Source organism: Daphnia pulicaria, chromosome 6 (genome assembly GCF_021234035.1).
Source record: "Daphnia pulicaria isolate SC F1-1A chromosome 6, SC_F0-13Bv2, whole genome shotgun sequence".
NCBI lineage: Eukaryota > Metazoa > Arthropoda > Branchiopoda > Diplostraca > Daphniidae > Daphnia > Daphnia pulicaria.
Window position 1 is genome coordinate 4597052 of NC_060918.1, and position 18460 is coordinate 4615511.

The window sequence follows — 18460 nt, forward strand, 5'->3', positions numbered from 1 at the left end:
TTTTGTGACGGCTCTTTCAAGTGTCTGCGCTAAGCTCTGTTAAAATCAGGTTTTTTATTTGTATGTGTATGAATGTGCTCATTACTCTATCTACATGTGAAAAGCTAAAAGGAGTTTTTTAACAGGTTAGCAAATAACTCACAATAGTTATGATGAAATATCGGTTAACCGACTAACACCGGTTAATCGAAACAAACAGCGACGTTTTGTTTTATTTTTATGGCCATCGTCTGCTACACCACACAAATCATTTCTCCGAAGGTTTCCGCCTTTCCGTTTCGGCTTGCATATAGAAGTTTGAATTTTCCCCTAGTGAACCGCTGTAGGTTTCACCCTTTTATCCAACATCGTTTGGAATAAGTATTTCTTTTAAATATTTTTTGCGTCTCCCATTTTCTTTTTTGAATTCAAATAATTGCGTTCTTTCTCTCTCCCATTTTGTTTTGTCACGAAGATTCACTTGATTGGTTTGAGAAAATTGGTTTGGTATCTGGATTTAGAGAAAAAATTCTTCCTCCCTTTTTTGTTTTTTGTTTTGAATGATTAGAGTAAGGGGCATCACACAAATGCGGGAAAGACTTATTTCAGTATTTTGTAGTTTGGCAAATTTGGCGGCCAATTGGAAGCGGATGAACTTTCAAAAATATTCTAGTAAGAACATAATTTCTACAGTGTTACGTCGTTATCCTGGCTCACATTTACAACTTTAACATGATCCTAGTTCAACTTCACTTCGTTGGTAGGTGATAATTAATATTCTTTTAATTTGCTTATTTTGTGCGAAGAAATGGTGTGACGTCGTTGACTTTCACAGATGGTGTTATGGTATCGATCGCCGGAAGTGACGGCTACCTAACTCAGACCAGTCGACATTATTTGGTCGTGCGGATTCATCTTTGTTGAAATTTACCGCCGGAAACCACTCTTTAACGGCCAACCGGAAGCGGATCGACTAAAAATATTCGAGTACGACCCTAAAATTGTATCGCTGCTCTATTCTTCTTTAATTCATTTTAATTTCAACAATACGATTGGAAAACCTTATTCCATCGACGAATGACACAATACGTAGTTATACCCTGAAACACGTTCACCAATCGGCCATCGAAGTCCATTTACAACGTGATGGTTTGTGAATTATGTAATCCAGGCGGGAACGGGCGGATATCAACAGGATATCACACAGAAATGCGTATGGAAAATCGGTTCCATAACTTGTCACGAGATATGTTGACTTATGATACATTAGCAGGCCGGTGGGTTCAAGATATGTCAGGATGGCCGAGCGGTCTAAGGTGCCAGACTCAAGCGGTAGCTTACTAGGATAAATCCTGGTGATTGGAATTCTGGTCTTCGATAGAAGGCGTGGGTTCAAATCCCACTTCTGACAAATATTTTTTAGTTAATTGATAAGAAAGACATTTTAAGATCTATTAGTACGCTTGATTTAGTATTCTATATCGCACCTTAATATGCTTCACTATATATAGAAGTTTTATTGCTCGACCCCGAAAATCCGGCGCAACCGCATCTGATTAAGTGATTATATCTTAATTGAAATCAGTCAGACAAACAAATCAGAAATCTCTGGCGTCTGACAGTCTGATCGTCAATGAAGACACATCTTCTTAACCGTTTTGTTGCCTCTTGTCAGGCAGTTGGGCAACCTCATAAAGTTGATATCGATAAAGATAATTACGTCACACGCAGTCGTAGAGCTACGAACTATTTAGTATTGTATATCGCATGTCAATATAACTATATTGCCCCACGATTTATAGAATAAATCCCTTGTGCGCATTGTTATTTTTTTTGTCATTACTAGCTTAAATTACGTTAAGAATAATCGAACCAACCAAAATTATGCGGTAAACGCAGAATTTCCAAAGATATGCATTCAGTGTGATGCCTGGCGCATATGACTTGACTGTTAGCATGTCTATTGAACATTTGTTTAACCTTCAATGTTTCCCCGCGATTTTGTTTTTTTAATGGTGGGAGATGGAATAGCTGGGGAATAGCTCAATAGAGTGACTGTTTGAAACCGATTGCATTCCGCACGACAATTTTCGTTGCCATGAAGTTTTCCATGACAAAAACGGGTACATACTGTATAGCACCATTGCCAGATTACTCAATGATTCAAGTCCATAATGTACTGTCCCACCGGTCCCACCCCCACGCTACACGGCGGAATTGTTGAGCAAAAGGAGCAAAACCGTGGAAGAATGGGAAGAGTAAAAACACATGAATAGATAACGACGAATATCCAATAGGAGCTCAGATCGTTGAGAGAAGAGGCAAAACTATGCGAATTACTGCAGCTGTGTGAATGCCGAATTTTTTTTACTGTGGTAAACAGCATATAACTTTCTCAGATGAAATATCCGTTGCAGTCTTGTTCAACCTTCAAAGTTTCCCGCTGTTTTGTTTTTTTGATAAAGGACGAAGCTGACAAATCTGATCGAAAAATATAAGTTTGAAGTAAAATTAGATAGAAATATGACAAACAATATGTAATCCGCTGCCAGGTACAAATTTTGGTTGTCAAGCAAACGCGGGAACACGACTATAGTACCTAGGATATATATATATTTGTTTGCTCATTTTTCAATCGTCTCGGCTAGCCTGAAGACGCCTGAAGAGGTGTCGCTGGTATCAGCTTTCATGTTTTCAGCTGTACAGTTTGATAAGGTTTGATAATTTCATTAGTTAAAATGCACGTTTAACTCCAGATTACATTCTCTGTTGTCCCCATATTATAGCTAAAAGAGGTAAATATATGTGTGGGAGTTTTTAAAAAAATAGTTGTGCTACTGTATATTTTCTAATTGATTACTAAGTTGTGAAAAATAAAGGCATCCATCAGCATCCGAAGATAAATGACAATAAATTTCTCTCTCTTGTGTAGAAACCAAGCATATAAGTTATAATATTATAACAAGATCCCATAAGAAACAGCTGCTCTGAGAAGGTTCTGACGATGAAACTGGCGTGGTTAATAATCCTCTTGGTGGATTTCTGCTATGCGGAACCATCAGTCACTGACGTATGGCGCCGTGATCAACCGAAATCTATTTTTCCAGTCAACGGAAAACACCTTCGCTTGCTTGCTAATCCAGTAAATAATCTTTCTTATCAAAGTCCAGAATAATGTTTTATGATATTTATAATATTCTCAACATTTCCATGGGACAAAAGCTCGATGGAATATTCGACTTGAAAAGAAACTCGACTGGTCATGTCGTCCAGTTAGCGGGACCCCTTCCTCTCGCACTCGATTGGCTTTCACATCGCTACAACTTCACGTAAACCATCAAAAATATGTCATTAAACCATGAAATCTTCAATGGATAACTCTTGTAATTTTTAGATACTCCTACGTTCCCATACTTGAACCTCGTATAAACGTGGATGACTTGCCCAACAAACGTGGAGGAATAGGCTACTTACGTCAAGGGGTTACTTCTATATAACCTTATACAGAACATGATTGTTTACATAGGCTGTAAATGAAAGCTTTTACTATAGCATGTTACACCTTTTTAATTTCAGGAGGCTGACTTGTTCATCAGTGCTATTGTCGGATCTCCAACCCGATTTAAATATGCAGATTATTCCGCTCCGTGGTTGTCTTCTCCATTTAGTATCCTCATTCCCATCCCGAATTCTTCTGCTAATGTTGGCGCATTGATTGAGCCGATGAGTACTGAAGTATCAAACATACATACAAAAACTATAAAATTCACATATACAGTACAATACAATTAATATTGTAACTGTTTGTCATTTTTCCAGGTGTGGATCTGCATCGCTCTATCAGTTCCGGCCGTCATTGCAAGTCTGATTGGTCTGAGCAAATGTATTAACGCACTCAACAAACGAATAGGATCAAAACCAATAGAAAATAATTCCGGTGGCAGTATTCAAATAATCGACTATGTCGTCTGCGTCATTCTTTCTCAAGGTCCGAAACTGTTTAGACACATAATAAAATATTAAAAATAACAGGAGAAATTTGAACATCCTATCGTAAGGTGCATATTGCGAGAAGAGACAGCTAGCGTTTCGTATAGCAGCGGCTGCCTGGTGTCTGGCTTGTTTCGTTCTTGTTCAAGCCTACAGTTCGACGCTGATCGCTTTCATTACGTCACCAAATACTAAACCCATAATCAATTCAGTTTACGATATTCCTAAAGTGCCCGGTCTAAAAATCACAGTCGACAGAGATTATGGAGCAGATATAAAGCTGCTGGCAAGTTTTTCCGCTTTATCTGCCTAAGTAATTTGTATTTTTTTTAATTGTTAATTTGTTTTTTTTTCTTTTGGCATACAGCAAACTGATTTTGGTATTTACAAAAAACTTGGTGATTCACTGAGGGAAGATCCGAGTCTTCGTTGCAATAAAACAGAATTTTGCCTTGACAAAGTTCGATCAGGAAATTACGTTTATATTCACGTAAGTACGCAAAGAATTAATGTTGTGTTCGTCACAATGAATTTCGTTTCATTCCTACTGTTTCGACAAATAGGGAAAACCGATCGTCCAGAAAATTATTGCCATGGATCGAGAGCGGACAGGATCATGCCATTTTACTGTTGCTTCAGAAACTTTTATGGCGGGCCATCTTTATTGGTTGTTGTCAAAGAAAAGTCCCTACACAGAAACCACTAATCGGGGGTATGAAATAAATTTTTTTGACGTTCAGTATGGTACAGTTGAATAATAAAATAACTTGCGTTTTCATTACATTATTATAGCATATTAAGGATGCAGGAAACTGGTTTATTGGGGAAGTGGATGGAAACATTCAACCCTGAAGGGACAAAATGTTTATTGAAGAAAAACGCGGAGAAAAACGGAATCTCTCGAATTAGCCTACAAAATTTGACAAGCGCGTTTATTCTATTGATATTTGGAATTAGCGGTTCAATTCTCATCTTTTTGGTCGAATTCATGATGAATCGTCTGTTCAGGCGCGATTCTTCTCGCAAAATTTCTCACTGAGGGGTTGCCAATTTTTTTTCCGTGATTCACTTATCCGGAAAATTGAAAAGCCGAAAATCTAGAGGATTAATAGAATTTTTAGAAATTTAAGGGAAAATTTAAAAAATTTAATGGAAGAAAAATTTTAAATTTTTGATGGATTTTTTTTTGTTTCATTTTCTCAATTTACCGTTTGTTCATTTTAAATTTTGTAGACGCTTCTATCTTTTTAGAAAACTTTGCAAGGTTTCTCACAGCGCAAAAGAAATCTAAACATCGTTTTTCTCTCATATATATTTTACTCTCTGTACTATTTATGTATTCTTCTATTTTTAATGATATTAGGTGCAGAATTCCTGCTCATTCTTTAACAGGAAAGGTCGTATGTTAGTTGACAGGTATTAAGACTCGTTATACTATCTATATAGATATCTCTTTAATAAATGCATGCTGACATTAATTATTGGGGGTATTGGTTATTGGTTGTTGGTAGGGTTCTTGAAGTGGGTAATTTGGCAGAAAAATTTTAAGTAACACTGACAAATATTTCGGTAAAAACCGGAAAAAAAATTAACTAACGAAATTCGGAGTCAGAATTTTTTCTCTCACGTATTTCTTAAAGTGCATATATTCAATCTCTCGTTGTAGCCGGTTGTATGGGTTGTATAACCCAATTGTTGTCTTGATTCTTGAAATAAATTTCGTGCAACACATGTGTAATAATCTTTCCTTAAAAATTTGAGTATACGCGCATTCTCGGTTAGTAGGACACGAGTGACACTAGCGGTCAAAGCAGCAGATCAATGGGAAAACAAGGAAACAAAAAAAAAAACGTGAAAACAGAAACGAAACAAACTCTCTTCTCAAATATGTCAATAACTGAATTTTTAAAAATTTAATAAATTACTGTTCCTCTTCTTCATCTTCTGCTGCCTCCATTTGGGGGCGGCTAGCGACGCGGCGATTCGGCGAATCCTCACCACGAGATTTGTTGTAAGCAGAATCCTCATCGGCGGAAGGTGCCTGGAACGCTGGGCGTCTTGGCTCAATTCCCTGCTATTATCGTTTAATGTAAGGGGGGAAATTAAACAAACGATTCCAACACGTTAATTATTCTGTCGTTTGGCTATATAAGACGGGAAATAATTGAATTATATTTATACCCTTCGGTTTTCGTTGATGGGGACGCGTTCCCGGTTGGGCCTGTCGGGATTGTACCGTTGCTGCGACCGATTGTTCTGTGCAGGAGCTTGCTGGCGTCGGTTGTTGTATTGGAGATTGGGTTTCTCGGGCTCGACGACATCGGCCATATCGTCTCCAGGCAGGTAGCCGTCCGGGTAGTATCGATCAGCGTACAGAGTGCTGTTGTTACCGTCCTCATCCTGCATCGGCTGGTACAAGTAGTCATTGACAAAGTGGAATTGCGACGACTTCTTGCAGATGTTATCCTTGGCAACGGGCATGCAGATGAGATGAACCTGGCGAAATGAAAACATAACGGTTAAAACTAGATAACTGGTTCTTAAATTTGTTTCTCGATGTTGAATAATAACGATGATGGTGATACCTGATGGAAAGAGGCACCTGCGGGGCAGAGCCAAGAGTGGCGAGTCTTATCTTGGCAGTAGTGGAAGATTTCACATTCGACGGCCTCGTCAGCGTAGTAGCCATCCTTCCTTTCGACGCAGCTGAAATCTGTCTTTTGGAGCAGCAGTTGCAATTTGTCCGGCTTGACCTCTTCTTCCTCATCGAGCAATTCGTCTTCCGATTCGGCGGCCTGGTTTGGCTGTGGCCGGCGTCGCTCATCGTCCAGTCCGTTATTCTGTCATCAAACGGAAAATTTAATTAGGACATTTCTAAAATTTTATATTTTGGTTCGAATAGCTTTTGAAGCCAAAATTATTAGCCACCTGTTGCGGGCGACCTTGCGGTTTGTAGTCGGACGGGTAGTTGGGTCGGCGCTGCTGAGTTGGCTGAGGAATCGATGGCTCGGCCCGTTCATCTTGCTGAGGTCGGGGTCGAATTCGGATCGGCTTCTCGGGGTTCTCTCTTTGTTGAGGTTGAGGCTGAGGTTGTGGGCGGACCGGTGCGCGTGGAACGAACTCTTCCGGAAATTCCCTCTGAATTTCGGCCGAAGTGAGCAGTTCCTCGTTCTCTTCTTCGGGTTTGATTTGAGGGCGTTGCTGGGGCTGCTGCTGGGGTTGTTGCTGTCTGGCCTGTTGCGCCTGTTGCTGCTGCTGTTGCTGCTGCAGTTGTTGGCGTTGTTGGGCGGCAGCGATGAACTCTTCCGGCTGTTGGCCGATCAACGAGAGTGGGACTGGCGGCAAAGTTCTTTCCTGTTGATTCCAATCAATTCAATTTATGTTTCAATTTTTAATTTAAAAATGAACCCCAAAAGTTATTTTCACTTGATTATTACTGACCTGCTGACTTCCTGGGACGAACGGAGGCCTGGGGCCATTTCCTGGGCGGTTGGCGAAGTTGGGACCTTGTTGGAAACGTTGCGCTTGCGGCAGAGGTTGCTGACGGCTGGACGGGACGAAACCGGACGCATCGGATTTCTCCGACGCCTGTTGGTTGCTAGCGCCAGCAGGAAGTTCGGCTTGTCTCTGTTGGATGCCAGCCCGTTGTTGCAGCTGCTGTTTGGGTGGATGGGCTTGAGTGGCCGGCGGCCCTGGGAAGACGAGTCCCGAAGAGGAGAATCGCGACGAGGAGAAGAGCTGCCTCTCGTTCCGTTCGGCCGACACGGACAGCACTGCTGTGGCCACGAACAACGCAGAGACCAACGACAACTTCATGTTGCTATGTATCTCGAAATGGGGCTGGTGCTTGTAGTTGCAATGTGTTGTTTCCCTTTCGGGTTGATTCGTTGGAGTGATGAAGACGACTGAAGATACTGGGCCAAGTCTATGGCCTTATATACTCGCCCTGGAAGGTCCATACCCCCACCAGCTCCCCTGTCTGCACACGCAACTCCGTTGGTTTTCCAGGTCTTCTATGCTCATTCTCCCTCCTCCCACTTGCCACCCTTTTTTCCAGGACGTACTGGAACAGTTGGGACTACCTCTTATCGCCTGTCCTCATTCAAAACGCCAGCCACGACTTATCCAACACCCACCCACCCCACCACCGACTCCTCCTTTATGACTGATAATGTCAGGTATATTCTTTTAAAATCTACTGTACGTCTTTTGTTCTTTTTCTTAATACGGACGTGTGATTCAAGAAATAATATTATTATTATTTTTTTGTTTTTGTTTTATATGTTCACATATCATCACGAAGTGAAGAGTCGTAGTCTCGTATCAACCGTAAATAATAATAGCGCAGATTGCGGAGCTATCAAAAGAAAAAAAAGAAGAATGCGCCGAAGTATTTCCTATCCATTAAAGGATAAAATAACATTTTTCTTTTGTTTTTCAATTACAGCGATGGATGGATGGATGGATGGTACGTGTGGAAATTTTCCAAGAGGTCGTGAGCCGACCCCGTCACGGTCACGACGCTGAATATTTTTAAGATCCAACAAGCGGCGACAGTGGGGAGAGACGAGAGATGTGGTGGTGGTTAACTTCTTCCATCTGGGGCAATTACGGTTGTTAGATGTAACATTCGAGGGACCCGGGGAGTTCTTTCTTCTTCTTTTCATCCTTCTTTTGTTTCAAGCAAATAACTAGCATGCATGTGTGACCGGCAACACGGATGACTTCCATTATGATGGATGGTATCAGGGAGGAAAAGAAAAGAAAAGAAAAATATATACGACGACGACGTAACGGACAAATACTCAAGAAGTGGGTCATGAGGTGATCAACTAAGCTTGACGGTCACTGTTTTTATTTATTTATTTTTATCTTTATATTATAGTATATAGGATATATAGTACCTTTAAGCGCATGTGTATGGAACGCCATAGGGACAAAAAATTAACTGCTCCAAAGTAAGCATTAATTTAGTGTTCTCCAAAAATAAGTGCTCAAAATTTAGTGGTCTCTCGCATCCGCCCTCTAGCGGGTGGTTCAAAATATTTCGCTATCAATGAAAATATTGACAATTGAATATCGATTAAAATCTAATTTTCGAATACATCAGCGTCGATCAGCGTCTTGCCCCATCACCTTCGCCACCACCCTTCTGTCCTTGATTTTTATCGTGTCTTTTTATGATTTCTTATCTTTGTCGAAGTAATCTTCGTGACTAGTACTTCGTCGATACTTTTTCTTCTTCCCCAGCAGAAGTAGCAATATTAGTCCTGGCATGTTCCGATGTTCGGCATCGCCGGAATCCGGAATGGATGGATGACTGATTTCAGGATTCTCGGAAGACGTCGGAAGACATAAGGGGGTGGGTTGGCAAAGGTGATGAGGCAAGAAAAAGGGCAAGCATTCGAATATAGAAATCCCATAGTTAAGCTAAATATTGGATTTTAATCGATTGCTTCTAACTCCTCTCACAAGCAGGCGGAGAAACGAAATATTTTGAACGGCCCGCTGGAGGGCGGATGCGAGAGAGCACTAAATTTTGAGCACTTATTTTTGGAGAGCACAAAATTAATGCTTACTTTGGAGCAGTTAATTTTTTGTCCCTATGGCGTTCCATACATGTGTGTGTTCTTTAAACATGGACTCACGCGCACTTAACACAAAAAGACGAGACAAAATGCTCACTGTTATCCGGAGCTATAGTGGCTATAGACTTATATATATCTATTCTCATCTTTAACTGGATATATTTTTTAGTGTGTGTCATTCATCGGTTCACTGCACCCCCTGACACTGCCGTCTTTGCACAGCACACGTATACATATACATATGAACGACCCCAAAGCGCCCATCTGCGTGGCAGCCATTGAAACAAGTGTGGTGGTGGTGTGTGCAATAGCTCTCGTTCTATTAGACTCCCGACTAACGGTCAGGGCTGCGTTCCACTTCAAAAATAAACGACCGAGAACCTGGGCAACACACACCCGGACGTTGATAATGGCGACTGTATACTCACCTGATGGGCCAGCGTACGTCACTTTTTTTTTAATATAAAGACGCGCCGTTTCCACTTTGCCATCGTGACTAGCAAATCTAAACGTGTAACATATTGTCGGTTCCAGTTATATACCGAAAAAAGAAAAAAAAGATTCAGTGAATTAAAGAAGATCAAAAGGCGCTTGGAAAAAAGAATTAAAGAACATCGTGTGTGATGGTCTTTTGCTTTATATAACATCTGAGAGAGAGAGAAGTTGTGTTGACCCAGTAACATAACAACACGCACGAATATAAGCGCCACCATATTGCAGTTTGAACGCGCCGGGCTATGGAAGGGGGTCCTTGTACTCGGGCGAATGTTTTATGTACAAAAGTCATCTGTGTCTAATCCGCTGCTGGCAGACACTATACTGGATGAGTATTACTGTAATATGTGCGCGGTCTACAGTCCGTGGCCGTGACATTGCAAACTCATAGAGGAGAGAGACTCTCTTGAAGGGGTCGACGCGCGTTACATTGAAATGAAACCGCAACAGATGGTTGGTGTTCGGCCGGTTGCGGTGTGATGCTCCGGGGCGGGTCATGCTGGTGGATGGCGACGATCTCATCATCACACACGGACCTCCCGGCTTGTTTTTAGTTTCCCTCGGTAGCGCTCAAGACTGCGGCAAATAAGAATAACATGCACGGCAAAGAAAAGGCTGGCCCGGCGGCAAGAACGGACTGAGGGTAGACCAACAACAACAACAACAACCAAATTTAGGGCCCATCAAAAATCAGGCCAACGTTTGTTGTTGCCTACGTGGCCCAACTGCCGGCCTATATTATTTGACGTGTGATTCAACGTAATGACTTTATGTATTGATTACGTTCACCTCGGTGGCGATAGACTATACTTTGCGTCATGTACGTCATCCGTGAATTCATTTCACGCCATTTCGTAATCCAAATTCAGTTTCCTCGTACAACACACATTTCCGGGTTTCCTTTTTAATTGCCAGCAGGAAAATGCACCGACTTCCGATTGGAGGCATGTCGTTGATGTACACACCTCGAAGGCAAATTAAACGTCTTATGGAATAGAATTCGTGACTCGTAACAATTTGTGAACTGCTTTTTGAATTTTTTTAGTTTTCCTATTTTACTGAAGCAATTTCCAAATGCTTTAAAATCGACTGTTTAGTGGTTAAACATTCTGCAGGCTATATAACAGTGAAAATGGCTATTTTAGTTGTCTAAAAATAATCAACCAATTGGAAAAATCAACCGAGTCAGAAAGCAAATATCAATAAAGAATGTCACCCAGAACACAAACCTGTTGTTTCGTTTACAATCGACATAAAAAAATAGTACAGATTTTAAAAAAAAATTTAAAAATAAATAAAAGCAAACAAACATATAAAAATCTGAAAGAAAAAAAAAGAACCTACGATGTGGTGGTGGTGTGTGTGTGGAACCGATTCACAAAATAGAGCTCACGTTATATAATATAGAGTGTGTGTTTTATTTACAAACGACACCAACCAATAATAAAAAGAACAATCAAGACAAAAAAAAAATTATGTTTGTTTTTCTCTCTCGTCGATAACGTAGCACGAAAATGCGGGGGGGGGGGGGGGGGAGGGGGGTAGAGCGCAAAATGCTGATTGGCCAGTTTTTATTCAAAGAAATTTTTATAAGGTCGCAGGGAAGTGGATTGGACAAGCGGAGAATATTGCTGTGAATTAAATTAAAACGAGAAATGCCTGCCGTCCATATTTTTAGCTGTTAATGGTTATTTAAGAAGCGCGGGAGATTTACATATCTTTGCCGTTGTCCCTCACGCGGATGTTGAGTAATTCTTCGATGGGCAGAATGGGATCGTTGGTGGCCATCGTGAAAAACGAATGCCTTGGCTTTTCTTGCACTTGGATCGGCTCCGGTTGTTCCTCTTCGGTACCCATCCGCTCGCTGGACACGTCCGGCTTGTCCAGGTATGGCTGCCCGGATGACTCGAAAGCGAATGGCGGCGGCTGCTGATGCGTCGGGAATTCTTCCGGCTCTTCAGCCGGTTGATGCTGCTGAGGCTGGTGATTGTCAGACTCTTCGTTGGCCGGCGGAGCGGGAGCGATGCTGACCAGCTCGATCTTGGGCGATTCTTCTTCTTCCTCGGCTGCTGTCAATCCGCCGGATATTTCCGGTTTGACGGGAGTGTGCGGCTCGGATGTTGGCGGCCATTGTTCGGGTGACGCCAGGACGGATGAGGCCGGCTCGTCTTCGTCGTCCAGCGACGGTTCGATGATCGGCGCCGCCGTTGTGGTGCGGGCGAACTGGCCCGGCCTTATTCTCTTGTTGGGTCGAAGAGCCGGACCGGCCGGCACTGCGGGCATCTCTTCTTTGTCGACAGATTCCTTTTTGACTGCTGCCGGACCTTTGGAACTCTCCTCAGACAGCAGACGCTCTTCTTCCTCTCGTTGCTGCTTTTGCTGGATCCGTCTCCTGACGAACGGACTGCCGGGCATCTTGCCGAAGAGGTTCTTCCGGCTGGAAGACGGGTCTTCCTCTTCACGGACGTCAGCAACTTTGGCAGAAGCGACTTCTTCGCTGGGCGAAGCGGCCGGCTCTTCTTCTTTGGGCGACGGCCGGCTGAACGAAGGTTTCGGTTTGAAACGACGTTTGTACTGGTCGTAGTTGCTGGATTCTCTGGATTCCGGCACCTTGTCCATTTTCTCCATCAACGGAACAGATTCCGTTGTGGTGCTGCTGGTCGAGGAAGGTGGGCCGGCAGTGACTGGCCTCCTCACCGGCATCCTGGGTGGGATTTTCGGCCGCGTTGTCGACGGTCTAACTGTCGTCGTCGAAGTGCTGGACACGGAGACTGGACTAACCGGTTCCGGCGCTTGTTCAACCGTGCCTTCAGTGTCCTTCTTTGACTGGGCCAGTTGCTCTCTCAGCTTGGCCCGCTCTTTCATGGCTTCGATGCGCTGCTTGTAGGAAGTGATCCGCAATTGGCCGGCCGGACTGTCCTTCCCGGCATTGGCCTTGTTTTCCGTCTGGGCCGGAGACGGTGGTTGAGGACGGACTCGCTTGTTGAACGGAGGGAACAGAGTGCTCTTGGTCTCCTCCGGAGCCGCTGTGCTGGACACCGGAACGGGTAGCTCCGGAGCTTCAGTCGGCGGCCGAGTTGACGGACGAGTGGATGGGGCCGTGACCCTCGTTGGTGGCGGAATCGTCTCGGTAGTCGACACGGAAGGCGGAACGATATCCTGAATGTCATCGTCGGGAATGCCGCGGTGTTCCATCGGCTCGTCGATATTCGGCTGGACATTGTGACGGGCTTGAACCGGGAAATTATTCAAATCGGACGAACCGAATTCTTCGCTGACATCCTGATCCTGTCGACCGATTTCACCTCCGTTATTATCGAAATTATTTCCTGGCTGATGCTGGGGCGGTCTCCTCCGGGGTCCTCCGGGCCGGTTGAAGGAATGATGCGGCCGTTGCTGACGCTGCTGCTGTGAAGTCTGGAGTCCGACCAGCGTCTATAAAATTGTCATTTAGTCATCGATTTCTGCATCATTGTTTTGATTCGTTTCAATTTACCTTGAGGGTGTTGAGGCCCTGGGTGACAAGCGAGGCGTCTTTGGGCCGCTGGTGAGTGGGTGGCGGCCGATGAGGTCGCTGTCTGTTATTAGACTGCGGGTGGTGCGGTCTCTGCGGTGGTGGCGCTTTGAATGGGCCAGGCGAGTCGAAATCCCCGTCGTTATTGTTATTATTTTCCTTTTCATCGTGCTGGGCCGCTCCGTTGAACCTTTCGCCGGACTGAAACGAGGGGCGACCGCTGGCCGGGCGTCGTCCCGGAGCCGGAGCAAGCGGCAGGGGTCCTTCCGTTTGATGCTCTTGCGGTTGGTGATGAGGTTCTTGGGCCGCCTCCTGCTCGTATGGCTGGACTGGATGTTCAGGCTCCCTGTAGGGATCATTTGGCTGCTGGCCGTACGGATCGTAAGCGTTCTCTTCCGGTTGCTGCTTAGTATTGTGCTGCAGCCAAGGATTGCTTTGAGGGGCCGGGTCAAATTCCGGAGCTGGGCGAACCTCAGTGGGAGGCGGGCGACGAATTCGCTGATTTTTCGGCCCATGGGATTGCTGGCCGTCTTGGTAATCATAGATGGGTTTATGGTGCTCTTGTGGCCTGTGGTGCTCCTGCGGTCTCTCCGGCTCTTCCGGTTGATCGTAGTTCAATCCGATTTCTTCCGGACGGTAAGGTGGCGGTTGATGATGGTAGGGTGGTTGTAGATCAGGATCTTCGCGCTCCTCTTGGTACTGTTGTGACTGGACTGGTTGGACGGCCGGATTCTTCGGTTTGTACCTTGGAACGTTGCCAAAATTGTCCGTCGATTGTTGCTGCTGCTGTTCTTCCGGGTGGTGGGCTGGATTAATTCTGGGTTTGTTTTTGCGATTCAAATCCCCCGCTGGATGGCGTGGTGGTGGCCAATCGCCAACTTGTTGCTGCTGCTGCTGCTGCTGCTGCTGGGCCGGCACCTGTTGTCGCTGGTGGTGATGTTGTTGGCCGACCTCAAACTGTCGCTGCTGCTGGTTGGGCGGCGAGGCCTGCAGGTTCGGCGAATGGAAACTAGGTCGTTCGGCTTCGAAAACGGCCATTTCTGCTGGCGATGAGTTCCGCTCTGATGGCTGCTGCTGCTGCCGTTGCTGCTGCTGTGCTGGCCTCCTAACAGCTGTCTGCTGCTGCTGCCCTTGTTTGGCTTTGGCCGGTTCCTGCTGCTGCTGTCGTTCCGTCTCTAGCGGCTCGTCGCCATAAGTCGAAGGCCGACCCAAGTTTTCCCTCTGCTGGGCCGTCTCGTGAAGAGCAGGAAAGGCGTGCTGTTGCTGTTGTTGCCGGCCGTTCTGGCCCGGGTTGACTGGAGTGCGGAAAATGGTTTTGCTGTAATCGAACGCTTGGTGCTGCTCAACATCGGCCTCTTCCACGCTGGTGGGCTGCAACTGCGGTGGCTGACGGCGCGATTCCGGCGCCTGGAACGGCTGGACGACAGTCTGTTGGCGACGCTGAGGTGGTGGGGCCGTTTGGGCGTAAAAATCTTCTTGGCCGCCACCGACAGACATGGTGGCGTCCACCTCGGTCAGTGAAGGCGATTCGTCGTAGAAGCCCTGATCTCTCGAGTCCAGTTCGTCGTAGTGGTCGCTTTTGGCGTTGATGATCCGCTTCTCCTGATGGCCGCTGCTGGAAACGTCGTCGTAGTCGTATTCACTCGAGTCGTACGAGCTCATAACGGACTTTCGATTGGCCGTTGGTTGTTGCTGCTGCTTATTCTGACGGCGATTCTGCTCCGGCTTCGGCTCATTGGCCGGGGCCGTTTGGTACGGCTCTTCCGGCTCGACAGGGGCCGGCAGTTTTATAAGATCGACGACCTGCTGGGTGACAGGTGCCGCTAGATCTCGCAGTTTAATCGACGTCGCTTTCTTGGTGGCCGTCTGGGGTCGTTGGGACGTCGACTGCTGGCGATCGCCGTCCAGCCAAACGTGCTGGACGGGACGGATGGGCGAATCGGTCCACTGCCGGCGAGGCGGCTGAAGAGTCGTGTGGATCGGAGGCGGCGGCGGCTGTTGGCGACTCGACGGCTCCGGCGGATGTTGCGACCTTCCCGAGGCTAATTTGGGCGACCGGGGCGGCCAGTCGACGACCTCTTCGTCGAAGAAACTTCTGACCTGAGCCTGGGCCACCGGGAAGGCCACTTGCGGCTGCTGGTTAGGCAGGAGCCACGGAGGTGGCATGGCGATGTCTTCCGGAACGAATGGCACTCGATTGCCACCAGCGCCGTTGCTGCTCCTGGCCCACTGGGCCGATCGGCTTTCCTGGGCCGTGTTGAGCTCCAACAATCGCTTCCAGCCGTCGTCGGCTTTGACCAGCGCCGCAGTTGCTACTGGAAAATTAATAATCATAATAACTAACCGCCATCACCATTTGAAAAATAATGAAAAAATCAGACCATAAAACGCCATAAAATGATATTTGATTAAATGAAATTCCGGACGGATTCAAAAAAAACTTACCAGCTAAGAGTAAGAAACACTTGAGCCTCCCCATTTTGGCGGAGATGTGTCAAATCCGGATGATGTTGAACTCAATATTCAATCAAATCACGTGGATGTGGGGAAAACAAAAATGTTCAATCGAGTAGCGAATCAATGCAATTGCGGAGGGATGAAATGAAAACGGAACGGAAATCACGAAGACAAAAATAGTAGGAAGGCAGAGCGGAGCCACGAACTAACGCAGTCGTCAGTAGCTGGTTGGTTAATGAAGTCGCAACCGTTGCAGCGCTGCCTTCTTGTAACACTGACGGCGGCCAAGTGAACCACAGCCAGCAGAGCCACATGGGCTATGACGCTCTTCTGGCTCGTTCAAGCTTTCAGGAAGAAGCTTCAAACTATACCCAAAAAGCCCAAAGGCCTGCTTTTTTTTCGGCTGGCATCGGCTATAGGCCACCGGTGTGCGTGAGGAAAAAAAAACGCAACAAAAATTTTCGAAGGAGGAAAAAACAAACAAACAAACAAAATTCGTGAAAAAAAGAAGAAGGGAACGGCAGTCATCCGCATCTTTCAAGTTTTATTTTTATCTCTAATCCGGTTAGATACTCTCAAATTCATATGTAGAGAAGAGGAAGATGCTGCTGATGGGAGCCTGTATATCTCGGCACAGCTTGCTGCCGCGGCCAACTCTTATGCGCATCTTTTTTTTTGTGCGACAATATCCAACTGTTTGACCTGGTTAAACAGCAGCACAGCAGTGCACACAGCAGCCAATCGTAATAGCCCCGTGTTGTGTGGTTGGTCCGTTATTTCGCAGATGCACCGGTGCTGTCCTACACGGTCGCGTCGCGGCGCTTATTATCATAAAATAAAATAAAATTCGAACTGAATGCCTCAGCATAGGTGACGGGAATCGCACACTCTTCCAGAGTCTGTTGTGCGTTACATAACGACCATTTAGAAAAGGAAAAAGGACTTTCGACAGCAGACCAAAAAAATGATAACCTAGATTGCTGAGTGCCCAAATGACCCTTACGGCCCATCACCGCTACGGTACAGCTGCCGTGTATTTTTGTTTCCCCCTTTTATTTCTCACTTTGATGGAATATGATTATTCGTATATACTATTTAAATATTATTCATTTTTCTTCTTCTATCTAGAAATGTTCTTAGTTCTCGTTTATCGGCTTCTTGGTGCGCGTAAAGTTCTAGAAGGAACCCGAGGGATGATTGTTTTATTCTCCTACTTTTTTAATGGATATACAGATGGACGGCTGTTAAAAAGAGAATCTACATCTCTAACGTTCATCGGCGTTATAAAAAGAAGTTATCTTTCGGTTGGTTGAAAATGTCTCGATTTATTTTGACGGGGTTTTTGTTATACGTAGAGTATATACGTGTGTCTGTGCTATAGCCAAAGCAAGTAAATGTGTTCCGGGGTACCTTGTGCGTGCGTGAGTGATCATATCCCTCTATCTACAAAACGCCTTCCAGCTACGGGTCCAGCAACGGGCCCCCAAAAAGAAAAAGAAACGAACGAATGAACGAACGAACGAACGAAGAAAAAAGGGAAAAAAAGAAAAAGGAGCCAACAATAGCCGCGTTCTAAAAAAATAAATAAAAAAAACGACTTGGCCACCTGTTGCCTCCCTCCAAGTTAACAGTACGTATATTATGTACATCCATTCCTATCCCAACTCGTAATTTTATTTTTCGTCAGCCTTCTTCTTCTTCTTCTCCCTTTGGAAAATTGAGAACGGCACTAGCGGCCAGTCAATTTCAGATACGCTGGTTAATATGCAAAAATCATAAGGTCCAATCGCGGAGCTGATCATCACTACCACCTGATTGCGAAGGTGATTTATAGTAAGAGCCCTGCCATCATCTTCTTCTTATTTTTATCCGGTTGTTTGTGTAAAATATGCCCCCATTGCACGGACGAGGCCGTCCCGTTTTTTTTTCCTCGACTCTTTTGATGTGCAATTGATGATGCGCATTGTGTGCGCAAGTTCCAGCTGTTCTTTATTGTGACCCTGAATGGCCGGGTGAAGAGGATTCCATCGGGCCCGTCACGACGACGACGCTCTATCATCACATCACAACTTCTCCCTCCTCCGTTTATTGACTATATAAAACGGGAGCAAACGAGATGGCCTGAAAAACAAAAAATCGCAACCAGAGAAAGCGTTTTAATGAGAAAAAAGAATCCTATTTTTATTATATTTTCTTTTTGATTTGTCTCTCTCTTAAACGCCGTCCATCATAACCCGAATTTTCCGCATGAGAAATCCCTTCCGCGCTATCACACACGCACACAGCGACATTCCGACTGGTTTATATGACGAGCGATTGCGTTATTGTCGTTTTCTCTTCTTTTGTTTTCCCCAACCAACAAAATGCGCCATTATAAAATAGCGCGCGGAGAAAAAATTTTCCGGATTCCCGCGGGGAGTTTTTCCAAATAAGTCGG

The 18460-nt window shown here is 45.1% G+C and overlaps 3 protein-coding genes and 1 non-coding gene across 6 annotated transcripts; 2 read left to right on the forward strand and 2 right to left on the reverse strand.

The window, feature by feature from the left end:
- The first annotated feature begins 1271 nt into the window (after positions 1-1271).
- Trnal-caa lies at positions 1272-1390 on the forward strand. Its single transcript has 2 exons — positions 1272-1309; positions 1345-1390. It is a non-coding gene; the product is annotated as a tRNA-Leu (tRNA).
- A 1236-nt stretch (positions 1391-2626) lies between these two features.
- Positions 2627-5136, forward strand: LOC124341828 (glutamate receptor ionotropic, kainate glr-3-like). The gene is made up of 10 exons (XM_046794776.1): positions 2627-2774; positions 2912-3121; positions 3202-3308; positions 3374-3461; positions 3556-3714; positions 3799-3967; positions 4038-4255; positions 4337-4459; positions 4533-4681; positions 4762-5136. The coding sequence occupies exons 2-10, from the start codon at positions 2984-2986 to the stop codon at positions 5006-5008; spliced, it is 1398 nt and encodes a 465-aa protein (XP_046650732.1). The 5' UTR covers positions 2627-2774; positions 2912-2983; the 3' UTR covers positions 5009-5136.
- Positions 5137-5626: 490 nt separating this feature from the next.
- Positions 5627-7884, reverse strand: LOC124341795 (mediator of RNA polymerase II transcription subunit 25-like). 2 transcript variants are annotated; one of them, XM_046794742.1, is made up of 5 exons: positions 7411-7884; positions 6898-7323; positions 6555-6809; positions 6151-6465; positions 5627-6040 (listed from the first exon to the last, which is right to left on the reverse strand). In XM_046794742.1, exons 1-5 carry the CDS (start codon positions 7783-7785, stop codon positions 5891-5893), a joined length of 1521 nt encoding a protein of 506 aa, XP_046650698.1. In that variant the 5' UTR covers positions 7786-7884; the 3' UTR covers positions 5627-5890. The 2 variants fall into 2 exon arrangements, with proteins under 2 accessions (XP_046650698.1, XP_046650697.1); XM_046794741.1 differs by having other exon boundaries at positions 5627-6043.
- Positions 7885-11173: 3289 nt separating this feature from the next.
- Positions 11174-16311, reverse strand: LOC124344593 (serine/arginine repetitive matrix protein 1-like). 2 transcript variants are annotated; one of them, XM_046798192.1, is made up of 3 exons: positions 16012-16311; positions 13549-15878; positions 11174-13487 (listed from the first exon to the last, which is right to left on the reverse strand). In XM_046798192.1, the coding sequence occupies exons 1-3, from the start codon at positions 16043-16045 to the stop codon at positions 11763-11765; spliced, it is 4089 nt and encodes a 1362-aa protein (XP_046654148.1). In that variant the 5' UTR covers positions 16046-16311; the 3' UTR covers positions 11174-11762. The 2 variants fall into 2 exon arrangements, with proteins under 2 accessions (XP_046654148.1, XP_046654147.1); XM_046798191.1 differs by having other exon boundaries at positions 13549-15881.
- Positions 16312-18460: the final 2149 nt, after the last annotated feature.